Consider the following 13315-nt stretch of genomic DNA (forward strand, 5'->3'; position numbering starts at 1 on the left):
ATCTTTCAGATTGGTTTTTCTGTTTAAACGTCACTCATTTTTTTGGTGTATATGATTTGCCATCAGATCTTTCCACTTATTTTTAAATTATTATTCTTACTGTGAAATGTGACTCTGTTGTGAATATCTCTTTCTGTGGCTTTGTTTTTTATCTGCTGTCCTTTACATTTGATTTGCCATTGTTCCATACAGATCCTCCATCCTTTAACACGCAATTATGGTAAACCATGGTTGACAAACAGCAAAATGTCAACTCCTTGTAAGGCAGCAGAGTGCTCAGACTTTCCTGTGTCATCTGCAGAGGTATTGTAAGGCCCCAGAGTCCAGTCTTAACAGTCTCCTGTCACTGAAACTACCACCCACTAACACTGCCTCACCACTCCCTTAATATATGTACTGTTGATAATACTGTGCTGTTTTAGACTTCTGTAAAATAAGTACCAACCAAGCAGTCCATAGAAGATGTGAAAGTGAGGGGGTAACAGGAAAGATAGTTTATAGCCCTTTGAACAGTGTCAATTTGACATAGTCACACCTGCAGGCTCTATGCCTCTTTTATTTTTTGTTCTTATTCATACTTAAGTCTGCTTTTATCTCTTGGGAGAGTAAAGTACAGGACATTATCTCCAGGCTTAAGTAACATCTCTTTTAAAATTGATGGTATGCTTTGGCTGCTAGAGGTAATCTAGGCAAAAAAAAAAAAAAAAAAAAAAAAAAATTGCAACTCACCCCCTTTAGACAGGAGTAAGAGGCAAGTAATATTTGCAAGAGAATCATTTAAATTTAAAAAATGTTTATTGAGTGTTTATTATGGGCATGGTCCTTCAGAATTTTTGTTCCATTCATTTCTCCCCCACAATACCAAGTGGTTGTGACATTAGCTCTCGATTATCAGTGCAGGGGCCAGAGGTGTGGGCTTAGGTATACAGGAAATGATCTGTCGTTTTCAAAATCTAATAAATGTATCTTTCTAATATTTTAATAGCTAATGTTATTTAAGCATGCTTTAACTTTTTAATATGGTGTGATATGTGGGGATGATATATTTAGGCGATACAAAATTTGCCAAGATTAACTCATGGAGCAGATCATTTACATTCAATTGAAAGTCAACTATATACCTTTTTCATGAAACTTCTCAGTAAAATGACAAAAACCAGCACTGAATAATCACATATTTAATTAGAATATCAATAATTAGGGGGGAAAAATCCAAAAATACCTTTTCTTGAAATTGAAGGGACTATTTCATCTCAGTGATCAAGAATGTAACTTAAAGTTCAGGACCCAAGTGTAAAAGTAATATAGTAACTTTAAGAAGCCCTTTATGCTTTTCAAATCAGTTTCTTACCTGTTTTTTAACCCTGGCATCAATAATAAACAGTAGGTAGAGAAAAGTTAATTACCTTCTTGACTCTGTGGAAATCGCATTGCTGATAAGTGGGAGAATTAGGACCAAAACAACCCATTCTCTAACATTTCCTCATTTCTTCCTCTTCATGCCCCTAAGCCCCCCCATTTCCACCCTTTCCCACCAAGTGGGCGATGTTAGGATCATATATTACAGGTAGAGATGTCTGTCAGTTATTAAGAATTTATCGTAGCAAAAGCTGAGAAGAGTTTAAGCAACCTCAAGTGACATTTGTTTTAAATATTTAGGGCTGCTGGGCTCGGTGGCTCAGCCTGTAATCCCGCGCCTTGGGAGGCTGAGGTGAGTGGATTGCCTGAACCCGTGGGTTCGAGACCCGCCTGGGTAACTTGGCGAGACCTCATCTCTACAATAAATAACAAAAAAATCAGCTGGGCACGGTAGTGCGTGCCTGTAATTCTGGCTACTCGGAAGGCTGAGGCGGAAGGATCACTGGAGCCCAGCAGGTTGAGGCTGCGGTGGCCGGGAGCGGCCACTGCACTCCAGTCTGGGCGACAGAGTGAGACTCCAACTCAAAAAAAAAAAAAAAAAAAAAATTTAGGGCTATGATGCTGCGTTAGTTCAAATTTTTAAAAATAGAAACTCCATCAAGTTAAAGCCTAAGTATTTTGACTAGTACAAAACTTTCATTTCAAATGACCTCATGAAACAAAAAAACAAACAAATAACAGTATGTTTCTGTGGAAGGGTCTGTGATAATAAAATCCAAACAAGGCGTTCTGAGAAGAACAATTTTGGTTGTTCATAGTAATGAACCCTGGCAGCTTGAGTGATATATTTCATAGTCTGTGGGTTCTCACTATCTCATGGATGGCTGAGATTCTGTTTAAGTTAGGAATTTAACTAGATCAGCATTGTTATATCTTGGGCAAGTCACTTCCTTCCTCAAGGCTTAATTTTTCACAGTAGCAAAATATGTTATGATTAGGTGAGTATGAGTATTTATTGTGGAAAGTATTTTGAAAACATGAGCATTCTGTGTATACAAATCACACACGTAAATACATAAGTATTACATAGTATATATATATGTAGATGAATGATATGAATATTATATACTTTTAATAAGTTGAGATATTAATAACATTAAAATTAATATGGCTCTGATACTCATATATCAAAAAGTCTTACATATGCTCTATTAAGGATTTTACGCAAATAAAGAAAAAGTCAATTAAAAAAATGCACATGTAATTTATATAGATGCAGATTTCCTCCAAACAGCTCCCTGGCTGTGTTTCATTGAGGAAAATGCCATCTCTTATAATTCTCATGATATTTGTTTATTGTTTCAACTTTGGGAGAATTTTCAAAATGTTATAGCAATCTGGAAAAATGGCAAAAATTTTAGGCTTATCATAAAATCTCATAGTTATGATTACTTTAGGCATCTTCTACAAGCTCCTATAAGGACTTTGAAAGAAGTTTCCCCAAATGTCAACCTACATCTCTTGTATATCAAGACTGTAGGAGGTGATAGAGCCAGCAAGAGAAGTGACATGGTACCGAGTTATGAAACATCACTATTCTTTTCACAGTTGAGTTTTTTTTAAAATGATGTCTGTCTCAGCATTATTTATCTGCTTATCATTCTAGCTCTGTTTATTTCTCCTTAGCTCCCTAAAAACAGTGGAGGCAGCAGATGCTCAGGACAGTGAAAAACTGTGCTTGGATTCAGTTTTTCACTGCCCTGAGCCCCCATACACCACATAGTCACCATCTTTTTGACCATACACTCTTGACTCTGTAATATTCACTGACAGTCTGAAAGATACTAACGTACTCACAGTTTAATTTGTCTTTCACCCTTGCCATCGCTGTCATATTCAGTCGGGAATCTCCATTTTTGTGTTTTCCCTTCAGTCATAAATTAATTTCTTTAGAAGGTTTTCTTTACATTCTGAGAGAGAATAAAAAATTAGGGGAAAAAAGCAAGCGAGAACCCCTATGCCTCGTTTAATTGAAAGATTTCTCCCCATCCACCTCCTGAAGAGATCTCATAGAGCGTTTCCACCCGTGTGTCACGAGGTGGTGTTGGTGAAATATCATGTCAGAGGAGCAGTATTTTGAAATATCTTGTCACTGGTTGAATACAGGGAACGCCAATACAAGGAAGCAAGCTTCGACTTCCAGGATACTTATCGGGGAAGGGCTTCCACTCTGGAGAGGACAGTGGCTTGATAACTACTGCGGCTGCCAGAGTCCGAACACAGTTTGCTGGTGAGTGCGGTGCTTTCCTTTTTTTTTAATGGCTTTTGCAGGACGATCATCTGAAGATTAAAGTTCCCTTTTTTCCTCACTGGGGAAAAAATTACAAACTGATACTGCTGTATTCTTTTGAAATAACATGTGGGGACACTCCTTCAGAAAGGTAGGGGATAAATGAGTCATAGGAACAAGTGACTAAAAAAATTCCTTTTGGAAAGAATCAGAGCAAGATGAAATAATCATTGCAGAACAGAAGAAAATATACAGCAGTGTTCTTCCCCTTCAAGCTGAATGGTATTGGCTCTTCTGCCTGCTTAGAGATTGCATGAGTCCCTATTTTGGGTGGTAGGAAAAATTCAGCCATACTGAGCCTCACACCAGTGCATCTCACATTTCTTCTGAGAACGGTAAACCTCCTAAGCCCTGGGTTCTGAGCCCCAGCAAACATGAAGCTTGTTTAAAGTTTCAGGTCTATTAAATTCCCACATTCTTGGACTTACCTATTCTCAGGCAGTACTTCCACCTAAAAAGTTTTCTCCGTGTTTGCGCTGTACATGTCCCCGGGTATACACTAAACTTTAGAAAGTGCAGTCTTAATGACAGATATATTCCTTATATCTGTTTGAAGTAAACACAATCCTATTTCAAGTGGAGTAAGCCCAGACTTACCTTTTGGATGTAAGTCTGTCCTTTTCTGGTTTATGTCTACTTGGAGTAAGGCTACCTACCCTTGTGTAATAGAGAAAGACCAGGAATCCACAAGTGTTTTCTGAGTGCCTACTAGGTGTCAGGAAAAAAAAAAAATCAGAGATAAAAGGTGGCATCTAGTTTTATATCAGTTGCAGGTGGACCCAGCAATAAGGTGCCCCATCTCTGCCTTCTCTCCTCAGATTCCAAAAAGACGCCCAGCCGACCAGGAAGTCGAGCCGGAAGCAAAGCTGGCAGCCGGGCCAGCAGCCGCCGAGGCAGTGACGCATCTGACTTTGACATTTCAGAAATCCAGTCTGTGTGCTCAGACGTGGAGACTGTCCCCCAGACACACAGACCTTCGCCCCGAGCAGGTTCTCGGCCATCCACAGCCAAGCCTTCCAAAATCCCCACTCCCCAGAGGAAATCTGCCAGCAAATTGGACAAGTCCTCGAAGAGATAGTGCAGTTGGTTCCACCAAGGCCCTTCCTCGAGCATTTGTTATTTAAGTTTGAACGATGTAAAATATGATGTAGAAATTCTTGTGAAATATTGCAAGAGGCGAGTTTAAAATTCTGCAAGACTGCCTTATTTGTGTATTTGTCTTTTTATTTTATCTGTATAATTTTTCTTGTCAGATATTCTGAGGTTCAAAAATCACATCATATGTGAGGGAGAAGAAAGAGTTTAACCTGAACTAACATTTCTACACTGTACCGTGTAGAGCACACACTAAAATCAGTTACTGTACCCACAGGTAAGTCTGCATTCTCTCTGACAGCCACAGCACTACATCGAGCGCTAACGTTAAGGATACCTCATGATATTTTCTTGTTTTTATGGAAACTCTGAAAAGCTGAAAGACACAGGGCGTGTATTTTAAGATTATTTAAATGTGAGCTAAAATATGCAAGGCAGAAAGACAAACACATCCACAACAAGTTCTTTCAGCAGTAGCTGACAGAGAACTCACAGGACGTTCCTTCAAGCACTTGCCAGTACTATGGTATTCAAGTACCTGCAGCGTTTCTGTGCCATTGCCTTCAGTGAGGCCAGAGGCATCTGGACATTCGACCTATTATACTGTAAGAATATAATTATCAAGTGCATTCATACACATGTGAGGTTTTCTTTTGCTTGAGTGGACAGTAGCACCTGTATCATTGAACTCATTTTGTATCAAAGCAATTTTGCTTGCAGAAAGCTATGAAATAAAACATGTCCCTTAACTGCATTGCTATGGAATTAATTTTTTTCCCCAGGGAAAAATTAGTGTATTTTTTTATGAGCAATATCAATTTGGAGTGACCAAAAGATACTTTAAAATGGGTTTATTTTGATTTCTCATCTGAAATAATCATGTTCTGGTATTATATCTATCTATATTTAATAAATATATACCTTTTAATTTATTATGTATACTCACATACTATAGAAAGATATTAGTATGCATTTAATAAAACATATTCACTTCAATATATGGAATTCCTGATTATTTAAAGTGGACTTTTTCTGCTGTTTGTTTTAAAATAAAGGTTGTATGTATGATGGGTGCTTACTAAGAGTAAATAGGCTAAATTTGGGGGACATCAAAAAGCAGAGTTATAATAATGTTAACCACTCATTCAACAAATATTTTTAACAAGTACCAGTTATGTGTTAGTCACTGCCTGTGACACTGAGCCTGCAGGGTTCCTGTTCTCCTTTATTCAAAGAGCAATCAGTTAATAAGTAAGTCAGTCACTAAAATCATAAACACGGTGACTCATGCCTGTAATTCCAGCACTTTGGGAGGGCAAGGTAGGAAAATTGCTCTAGCCCAAGAGTTCGAGACCAGCCTAGGCACAACATAGTGAGACCTCATTTCTAGAAAAAATTTAAAACATCAGCCGCACGTGGGGGCACATGCCTGTAGTCCCAGCTGTTCAGGAAGCTGAGGTGGGAGGATCGCTTGAGCCCAGGAGTTTGAGGCTGCAGTGAACTGTGATTGTGCCACTGCCCTCTAGTCTTGGAGACAGAGTAAGACCCTGCAACTCAAAAAATAAATAAATAAATAATAAACCGATATGTAACAGGATGACTGATTTAATTAAGGTAACAGTGGCATTATTCTGGCCTGTGTACATTTTTAAAAACAATTGTAAAATTTTCCTAAATTCAAAAATATCATCAGATATCATTAGGATTGCAGATTGATACTTTGAGCATGACAGGTGCTGACATTTCTGCATAACTTTGTGAACTTATTTTAGTGAGTGGCAGTGGTGGTGTTTGAGGTCAAGGGAACAGTATTATGTTTTTCCTGCTTGGCCTTTTTAGTGGAGGCCAACATTGAAGAACCTGGAGTTTCTACTGGCATAAATTAGGTGCCATTTTTGAGCTACAGTAATCCCTTCTTTGTCAAGGCATGGGTCTCAGGTGGGGACCCCTTGATGGAAAGGGAAATTTTAACCTCAGATCACATGCCATATAGTTCATGCATTTGATTATTAACATATCATCTGAGAAGGCAATTGAAATTGTTTTTATTCCTTTAGTGCTTTGCATGGGATCACATTTCCACTTCAAAGGCAAATTTAAGGCAATGATTCCATCTCAGCCTTTTTGAGTGTTACCCCAGTTAAAGAGTTGGGATTTTGCTTTTTTAGTAGTAAAATAAGATTTTTGAAAAAGATAAGTGGTGTAAAATAAGAGAAGTCTTAAGGAACTGCTCCGAGTTACAGTCAGCATTTGTCCTCAGGGAAAACTTTTCAAACTTTGAGGTGAGACCTTTTTTTTTTTTTTGCTCCTCCTAGAGTTTACTGACTTGGGCTGACTTATGAGGAGTCTTCTGTAAGTTTCTGTGAATGCAACAGAAACACCTTTTCCTCACACCTGCCTTCTCATTTTCTCTCTTTTTTTTTCCTTCATTTTTTTCTTTGAAAAACAACGCGTTAGAGTGAATCTCAACCCTAACAATCTTAATTGGAAAGATTGGATCTTAAGCATTTGGAAAGCTGACTCATGTGCTAGACTTTTTTTGTCTTAAAAATCAAAAGTCCTAAGTCTCCTGTACTGCCACCTTCTTTTGAATTAATGGAGTATCCTTTTTGACATCAGTGCAGAAGTAGAGGCTCGTGGCCAAATCTCAGATATGGGTGGAAGGCCTTAGGGAGTATTCCCGTGGCTGTCTGGGATTGACCTGTAAAATGAAAAGGGAGGAGGAGGAAAAAGGATCTTGTTTCCTTTTTCTAATCATTTTAATCCTTGCTTTCTGTATTTGTAACAAAGGAAATCGTAATGGGATGTGGTTATCTACTCTTTTTTGACAAAGTGCTTTGAAATGCTTGCCCTTTATTGTCAAATGGGGAATTCAATACTATCAAACAGAACATTTCCAAGTGTCTGCTGCTTCTCTGTGTGTGTTGATGACACTGCCTCCTGGAGTCTCACAAAGAAGGCAGAGACACTTCAGCCTTGTCTTTTATGACTTTAGTGACTAAGGTCCTTTTAGTCATGTTGGAGATTGATTTGACCATTACCAAAATCTGCCTGGAAATGAATAGAGTCAGGGACAAGGTGTTTGTGCAAGAAATAATTTGTATGACTATTTAAGATATCTGACTTAACCTACTAAACTATGCAACTTTGGTTGATTTTATGTAACTCTTTTATCTTTGTATATGTTTGAATAACTAGTTAGGGTAAAGGACCAATAAAAATGAGGTTTTGTTTTCTTTTTCCTTGCTACCATTTCCAATATGCTAAGTTAATATATGAAAAGCAAAGTGTGTTAAAATAATTTTATGTTAACTTACCCACACTTTTATTGTACTCCCAACATGGGAAACTGCATATTGGAAGCTACATAGGAGATGAAATTAAACACAGATTAAGACTTGTTCAAACGTTTTTCCCAAATAAAAACAAAATATTCTTTTAGAATGTTACTAATCTTAAAGTACAGCTATTTTTTGCTGCAGGGCAAAGACTTAGAGATTTTAGTTCCCACAGCCTTAGACTCTAACGTCTATGCCAATGACCTCCAGACCTCTTTGTTGGCATCTTCCTCTCAGTAAACATTTTTTGAGCAAACTCCTCTGATGTGTATATATTAACTTCTTCTAAGGTATTATTTGTGTGTATTTTATCATTAGCTAATTTCTCAAGGCTCACTATAATCCTGAAGTCATATTTATATTAATAACATTAATGTACATCCATATTTCAGATAGTCTTGACATTTTTTTTGGCCAAATTTTTGCCAAATCTTATGAGACCCTCTTTGGTTTAAGTTGTGATTTAGCTGATGAAGGACTTGTGCTAGGAGGAAAAGTGTTGTTTCTGCCTTTTCTTATTGTGCATTTGTTTCTTGCATTACAAATCTCTGAAATCCATGATTACTTTGCAAGAGTCTTTAAGCCATTTTTTGTAAAGATTATTTAGTTAAAAAAGAGACAATAAAAATCTGTACATTCACCCAACTTGACATAGATAAACTGGAAACATGAGAGATTGGACTCCAACACTGTGGCTGTCACTGGAGAGATGGCCCAAGTGTCAGTCTGTAGCAAATGTAAATATAAATAGATACCTTATTTTCTTCCCATATTCTATGAGGTCACCTTGCATGCACCCAGTTTTAGAGATCCTTTTTCTATTTTCTATCTTTTGGGTTTTTTTGTTTGTTTGTTTGCCTTTTCTCAACCATCTTTTTCCAGAGAATGAAAGTATGCTATAAAGTTCCATCCTTTCTCTTCTGAAGCTAGTTATGCAAGGATATGCACACCTGTGCTAGCTGTCATATGTGGTTATAGTCCTGATTGTTCTCTGAAAATTCCAGTGTGGGGAGGCTGAGGGGACATGTTAGTTCTAGCCCTTGGTACCTCTCTCTTGCACTACAACAGCTATCTACTGATTTCTTCATTTCCAGTGTCTTCTCCTCTAGATATCATTTTGGAAGAATTGACCTGATGGGGAGGGACATGCCTTTTTATATGAAGGACTGGAAGAAAGAGCATTAAGATGAGACAAGAGATGTTGAGGCAGCTACCCTGTACTGTCTTATTTACTTCTGTAAATTGTTGGCCGGGCATGGTGGCTCAACCTGTAATCCCAGAACTCTGGGAGGTCAAGGCAAGAGGATTGCCTAAAAGCTCAAGGGTTCAAGACCAGCCTGGGCAACTTGGTGAGACCTTGTCTCTACATAATCAAAAAACAAGCCTAGCACGGTAGCGCACGCCTATAGTTCCAGCTATTTGGAAGACTGAGGGGAAAGGATCGCCTGAGCCTTGGCAGGTGTAGGCTGCAGTGGCTGTTTGCATACCACTGCACTCCAGCCTGGGCAACAGAGTAAGACTCCAACTCAAAAAAAAAAAAATAATAATAATTGTTTTCTGCCTGGAGTTAAGGAAAAGGTCACAGATGAAGATATTTGAGGTGAGCAGAGAAGATTTGAAATAGCTGAGGCTGTGGTTTTATAGTTACCCTGATATCCAGGGTGTAGCCTGGCTGAAGGGCAAAGAAGACACAAGTTAGTTAATCTATAGCTGAAGGGTGGCTCAGCCTGTAATCCCGCGCCTTTGGGAGGCTGAGGTGAGTGGATTGCCTGAGCCCGTGGGTTCAAGACCCGCCTGGGCAGTGAGACCTCCTCTCTACAATAAATAAAAAAATCAGCCGAGCGTGGTAGCGCATGCCTTTTATTCAGGCTACTCGGAAGGCTGAGGCAAAAGGATCGCCGGAGCCCAGCAGGCAAGGCTGCGGTGGCCAGGAGCAGCCACTGCACTCCAGTCTGGGTGACCGAGTGAGACTCCAACTTAAAAAAAAAAAAATCTTGTATTTTTTTTTTTATTTTTAGGTTTTGTTTTTTTTTTCATTTATAGCTGGAGTTTTTTTTCATTCAGGCTTAACAGAGCAATGGAAGGGAAGCAGGAGCCATAGGATGGGTTTTAGGGCAGCCAGAGGAAAGGATTTGTGAGGAAGGCACCCTGTGGGTAAGAGTTTGGGTCAGGGTGGTAGAAGGTTAGAGCAGTATACATGAGCACACAAGGAACGAATGCATGACTAAGAGTGACTTATTTTTGGAGTATTATCTAAGGGTTGCAACTGTGAGGCCCTCAGCATTTCGTAAAACATTAGTCTCAGCTGTTCCACGTCTTCATTGATTTGTGTTGTGCTTACAGCGGAACCTGTATGGAGAAAGTAATAATAGTTGGGAACGAGTGATGCAGAGCTTGCCTTTTAGCTGTGGTTGGTTGTTGCTTCAACCTCAAGTAGGCTGGGGGAGAGAAGAGTGTGCGTAGTTCTGGTTTTTCAGGGAGGCAGGAGTAGAATATTTTGGCATATATTTAGATACGGCTTTGGGCAGAAGTTACAAATGGATTACCATAAAGACTACAGTTCTGAAAGGAAGACCACCAGGTGTACAGATAGACATAGCTATATTTTTAATTATCCGGTAGGAAAAAGTTCATTTGTAGAGTGACCAGTCAGTGGATGTATGTTCTAGATAAGTCACAACCTACCTTCTGGAGTACTGACCAATACATTCAGAGGCATAGAATAAGTTTGAAGCCATGTCTTCTTAGACTTTACAGTGTCATTTCTGATGATGGATTAATTTTGAGTTGTTTCTCCTGTAAAATCTTCTGTATCTTAGTTACATGATTATACTCATGTTAATTTCTTTAAAGTCTTACACTTGTGCTTGCAATTTTGGTTTGTAAACTCTTAACATAAATATGTATTTTATATGCCATTTCCAGCCAGCCGTTGAATAGTAGATCAATATTATTTGAATATTATGTATCATTTAAATGAGGATAGAAAGGTTTTTGTCAGTGGCCACACATCTAGAAGATGAGCCAGTGATCGCTCCATGCTTCTCACTATTACACCAGGACCTATGCACTCTCTTCTAAAGATAGTAATTTCATAAGGAAGATAAGATGGCCACTCTCAAAGAGCCGTACCACATCTGGATTTTCCAGAGTAGCAAATTTCCTATTAAGATTTTTTTAGACTCTGCTGTGGCATGAGTCTAAGTCTTAAGAATGTCTTAAGTTCCATAATGAGACAAATTTTCCATTATTTCATGTCTCATCAAATTATCTGGTTCCAGAAAAGTAGCAATTTTATAGAAATAGTTTGCTGAGTCATGGTATGAGTTGAGGAAGCTAATATTTAACACCCTTGTCCACTTTGACCATTACAAGATGTGCAGTGAGCTCCCTGTCAAGCTGTCTCCTCACTTAGCTTCCATAGAATCCTGATTCCTCCTTTGCTACCAGACAAGTATCCTAAATGACTTACTTGTGTTAGACTTTTGAATATTCTATCTTTGCCTAAGATCATTGACAAGTATAGATAGATAGATGATATAGATAGATAGATGATAGATAAATGTTAGGACTTTTCATCGACTATATCTAGGTGTATTATTTTCAAGTCAGGTGATTTCCAAAAATATATCGTGTGGATACCTATATAATGTAACAACCCAAAAAAGTCTAATGAAAATATATAAAGAATGATGTACAGTTAGGTTTTCCTGCTGCTTTTTTCGTCAGTTTGAATACAGTGCTTTACACAGTGGTCCCAGGCATTTATCTTGATTCTGTCACTCAAATATATTTCAAATTACGTTAGTACTTTCATGCATATGCTTTTGTTTTGTTTTGAGTTGGAGTCTCTTTTGACCATACTGGACAGTGCAGTGTTACACTCACGGCTACCACATGGCCACCACAGCCTTGATCTATAGGGCTCAGGCAATTCTTCTGCCTCAGCCTTCCAAGTAGCTGGGAATACAGGTATGTGCCACCACACTCAGCTAATTTTTTTTTAACTTATTGTAGAGATGAGGTCTTACCATGTTGCTCAGGCTGATCTCAAACTCCTGAGCTCAGGCAAATCCTCTCGCCTTGGCCTCCCAAAGTACTGGGATTACAGGTGTGAGCTACTTCACCCGGCCTTACTCTCACATATTATATGAAAATGTATCTTTTAAATATCAATTAAATATATCAGTGTCAGAATCATTTGCTTTTGTGAAACCATGTTTGAAAGGTAGTTAATTCAGTAAAGACTTTTTAACTTAATACATTTCTGTGTTTTTTATTGACTGCATTTTGAGAGTGGAATATTTAATACATTCAGTGATACAATTTTATTGTCGATTTCTGATTGTAAAACTACACTTGTTAATTGTAGAAAATTTAGAAAATCATACTCAAGTATTCAAGTACTAAAAGGAAAATAAAACTCATAACCTCACTACTCAGAATACATCACTGATAAATTTGGGGGTAATAGTTATTTTGTTTTTATGTCATTCTGTACTTTCATTTTGATATCTCCAATTAAGTTTTTAAATTAAAACAAGCCAAAGATACTGTAAGTTATTTATTAATCATTATTTTAGTCTTTAAACTGAAAATAGGTCGATACTTGTTATCTATCGCTGGACAAGTTGCCCAAAACTTTGTGACTTTATATAACTTACAGTTTCTGTTGTCAGGAATCTGAGCAAGTCTTAACTGGAAGTTAAGTTCTGCTTCAGGATCTCTTATGAGGCTGCAGTCATCTCAAGGTTCATCTGAAGCCAGATCCACTTTCAAGTTCACTCATTGGTTTGTTGTTGTCAAGATTCCATTCTTCATGCATTGTTGGACTAAAGGCCTCGGTTCCTGCTAGCTTTTGGCTAGAAGCCACCCTCAGTTCCTTACCACATGGTTCCCTCCAACATGTCAGCTTGCTTCATTAAAATGTGCACGTCGACAAGGCATTAGAGTCCAGCAAGAAGAGGTTATAGACTTTCTTAACCTAAGTATAGAAATGATATCCTATCACTTTTGCCATATTCTGTTAGTCAGAAGCAAGTCGCTGGGTCCTGCCCACACTCAGGGACAAGAGATTACACAGGAGGCAAGGATCACTCAGGACCATCTTTGAAAACCGGCTACCATGATATTAAATTAGAAAAACGCTTCATTATGTAATGAGGAAACTAAA

General features: G+C 38.2%; 1 protein-coding gene across 5 annotated transcripts in view; it reads left to right on the forward strand.

Annotated features, from left to right (window-relative positions):
• LOC103254375 (dystonin) overlaps window positions 1-5802 on the forward strand; it is a 133534-nt gene extending 127732 nt beyond the window's left edge. For 3 of the 5 annotated variants that reach the window (XM_008052466.1, XM_008052468.2, XM_008052467.1), the window contains 3 exons: window positions 193-303; window positions 3526-3649; window positions 4528-5802. In XM_008052466.1, coding sequence (XP_008050657.1) covers window positions 193-303; window positions 3526-3649; window positions 4528-4787 — 495 coding nt within the window. In that variant the 3' untranslated portion in view covers window positions 4788-5802. Of the gene's footprint in view, window positions 1-192; window positions 304-3525; window positions 3654-4527 lie in introns of all 5 variants that reach the window. The other 2 variants (XM_021709718.1, XM_008052470.1) reach the window with 2 other exon arrangements.
• The last annotated feature ends 7513 nt before the right edge of the window (window positions 5803-13315 follow it).

Source organism: Carlito syrichta, unplaced genomic scaffold, assembly GCF_000164805.1.
Source record: "Carlito syrichta isolate Samal-C Ts95f unplaced genomic scaffold, Tarsius_syrichta-2.0.1 Scaffold277477, whole genome shotgun sequence".
Classification (NCBI taxonomy): Eukaryota; Metazoa; Chordata; class Mammalia; order Primates; family Tarsiidae; genus Carlito; species Carlito syrichta.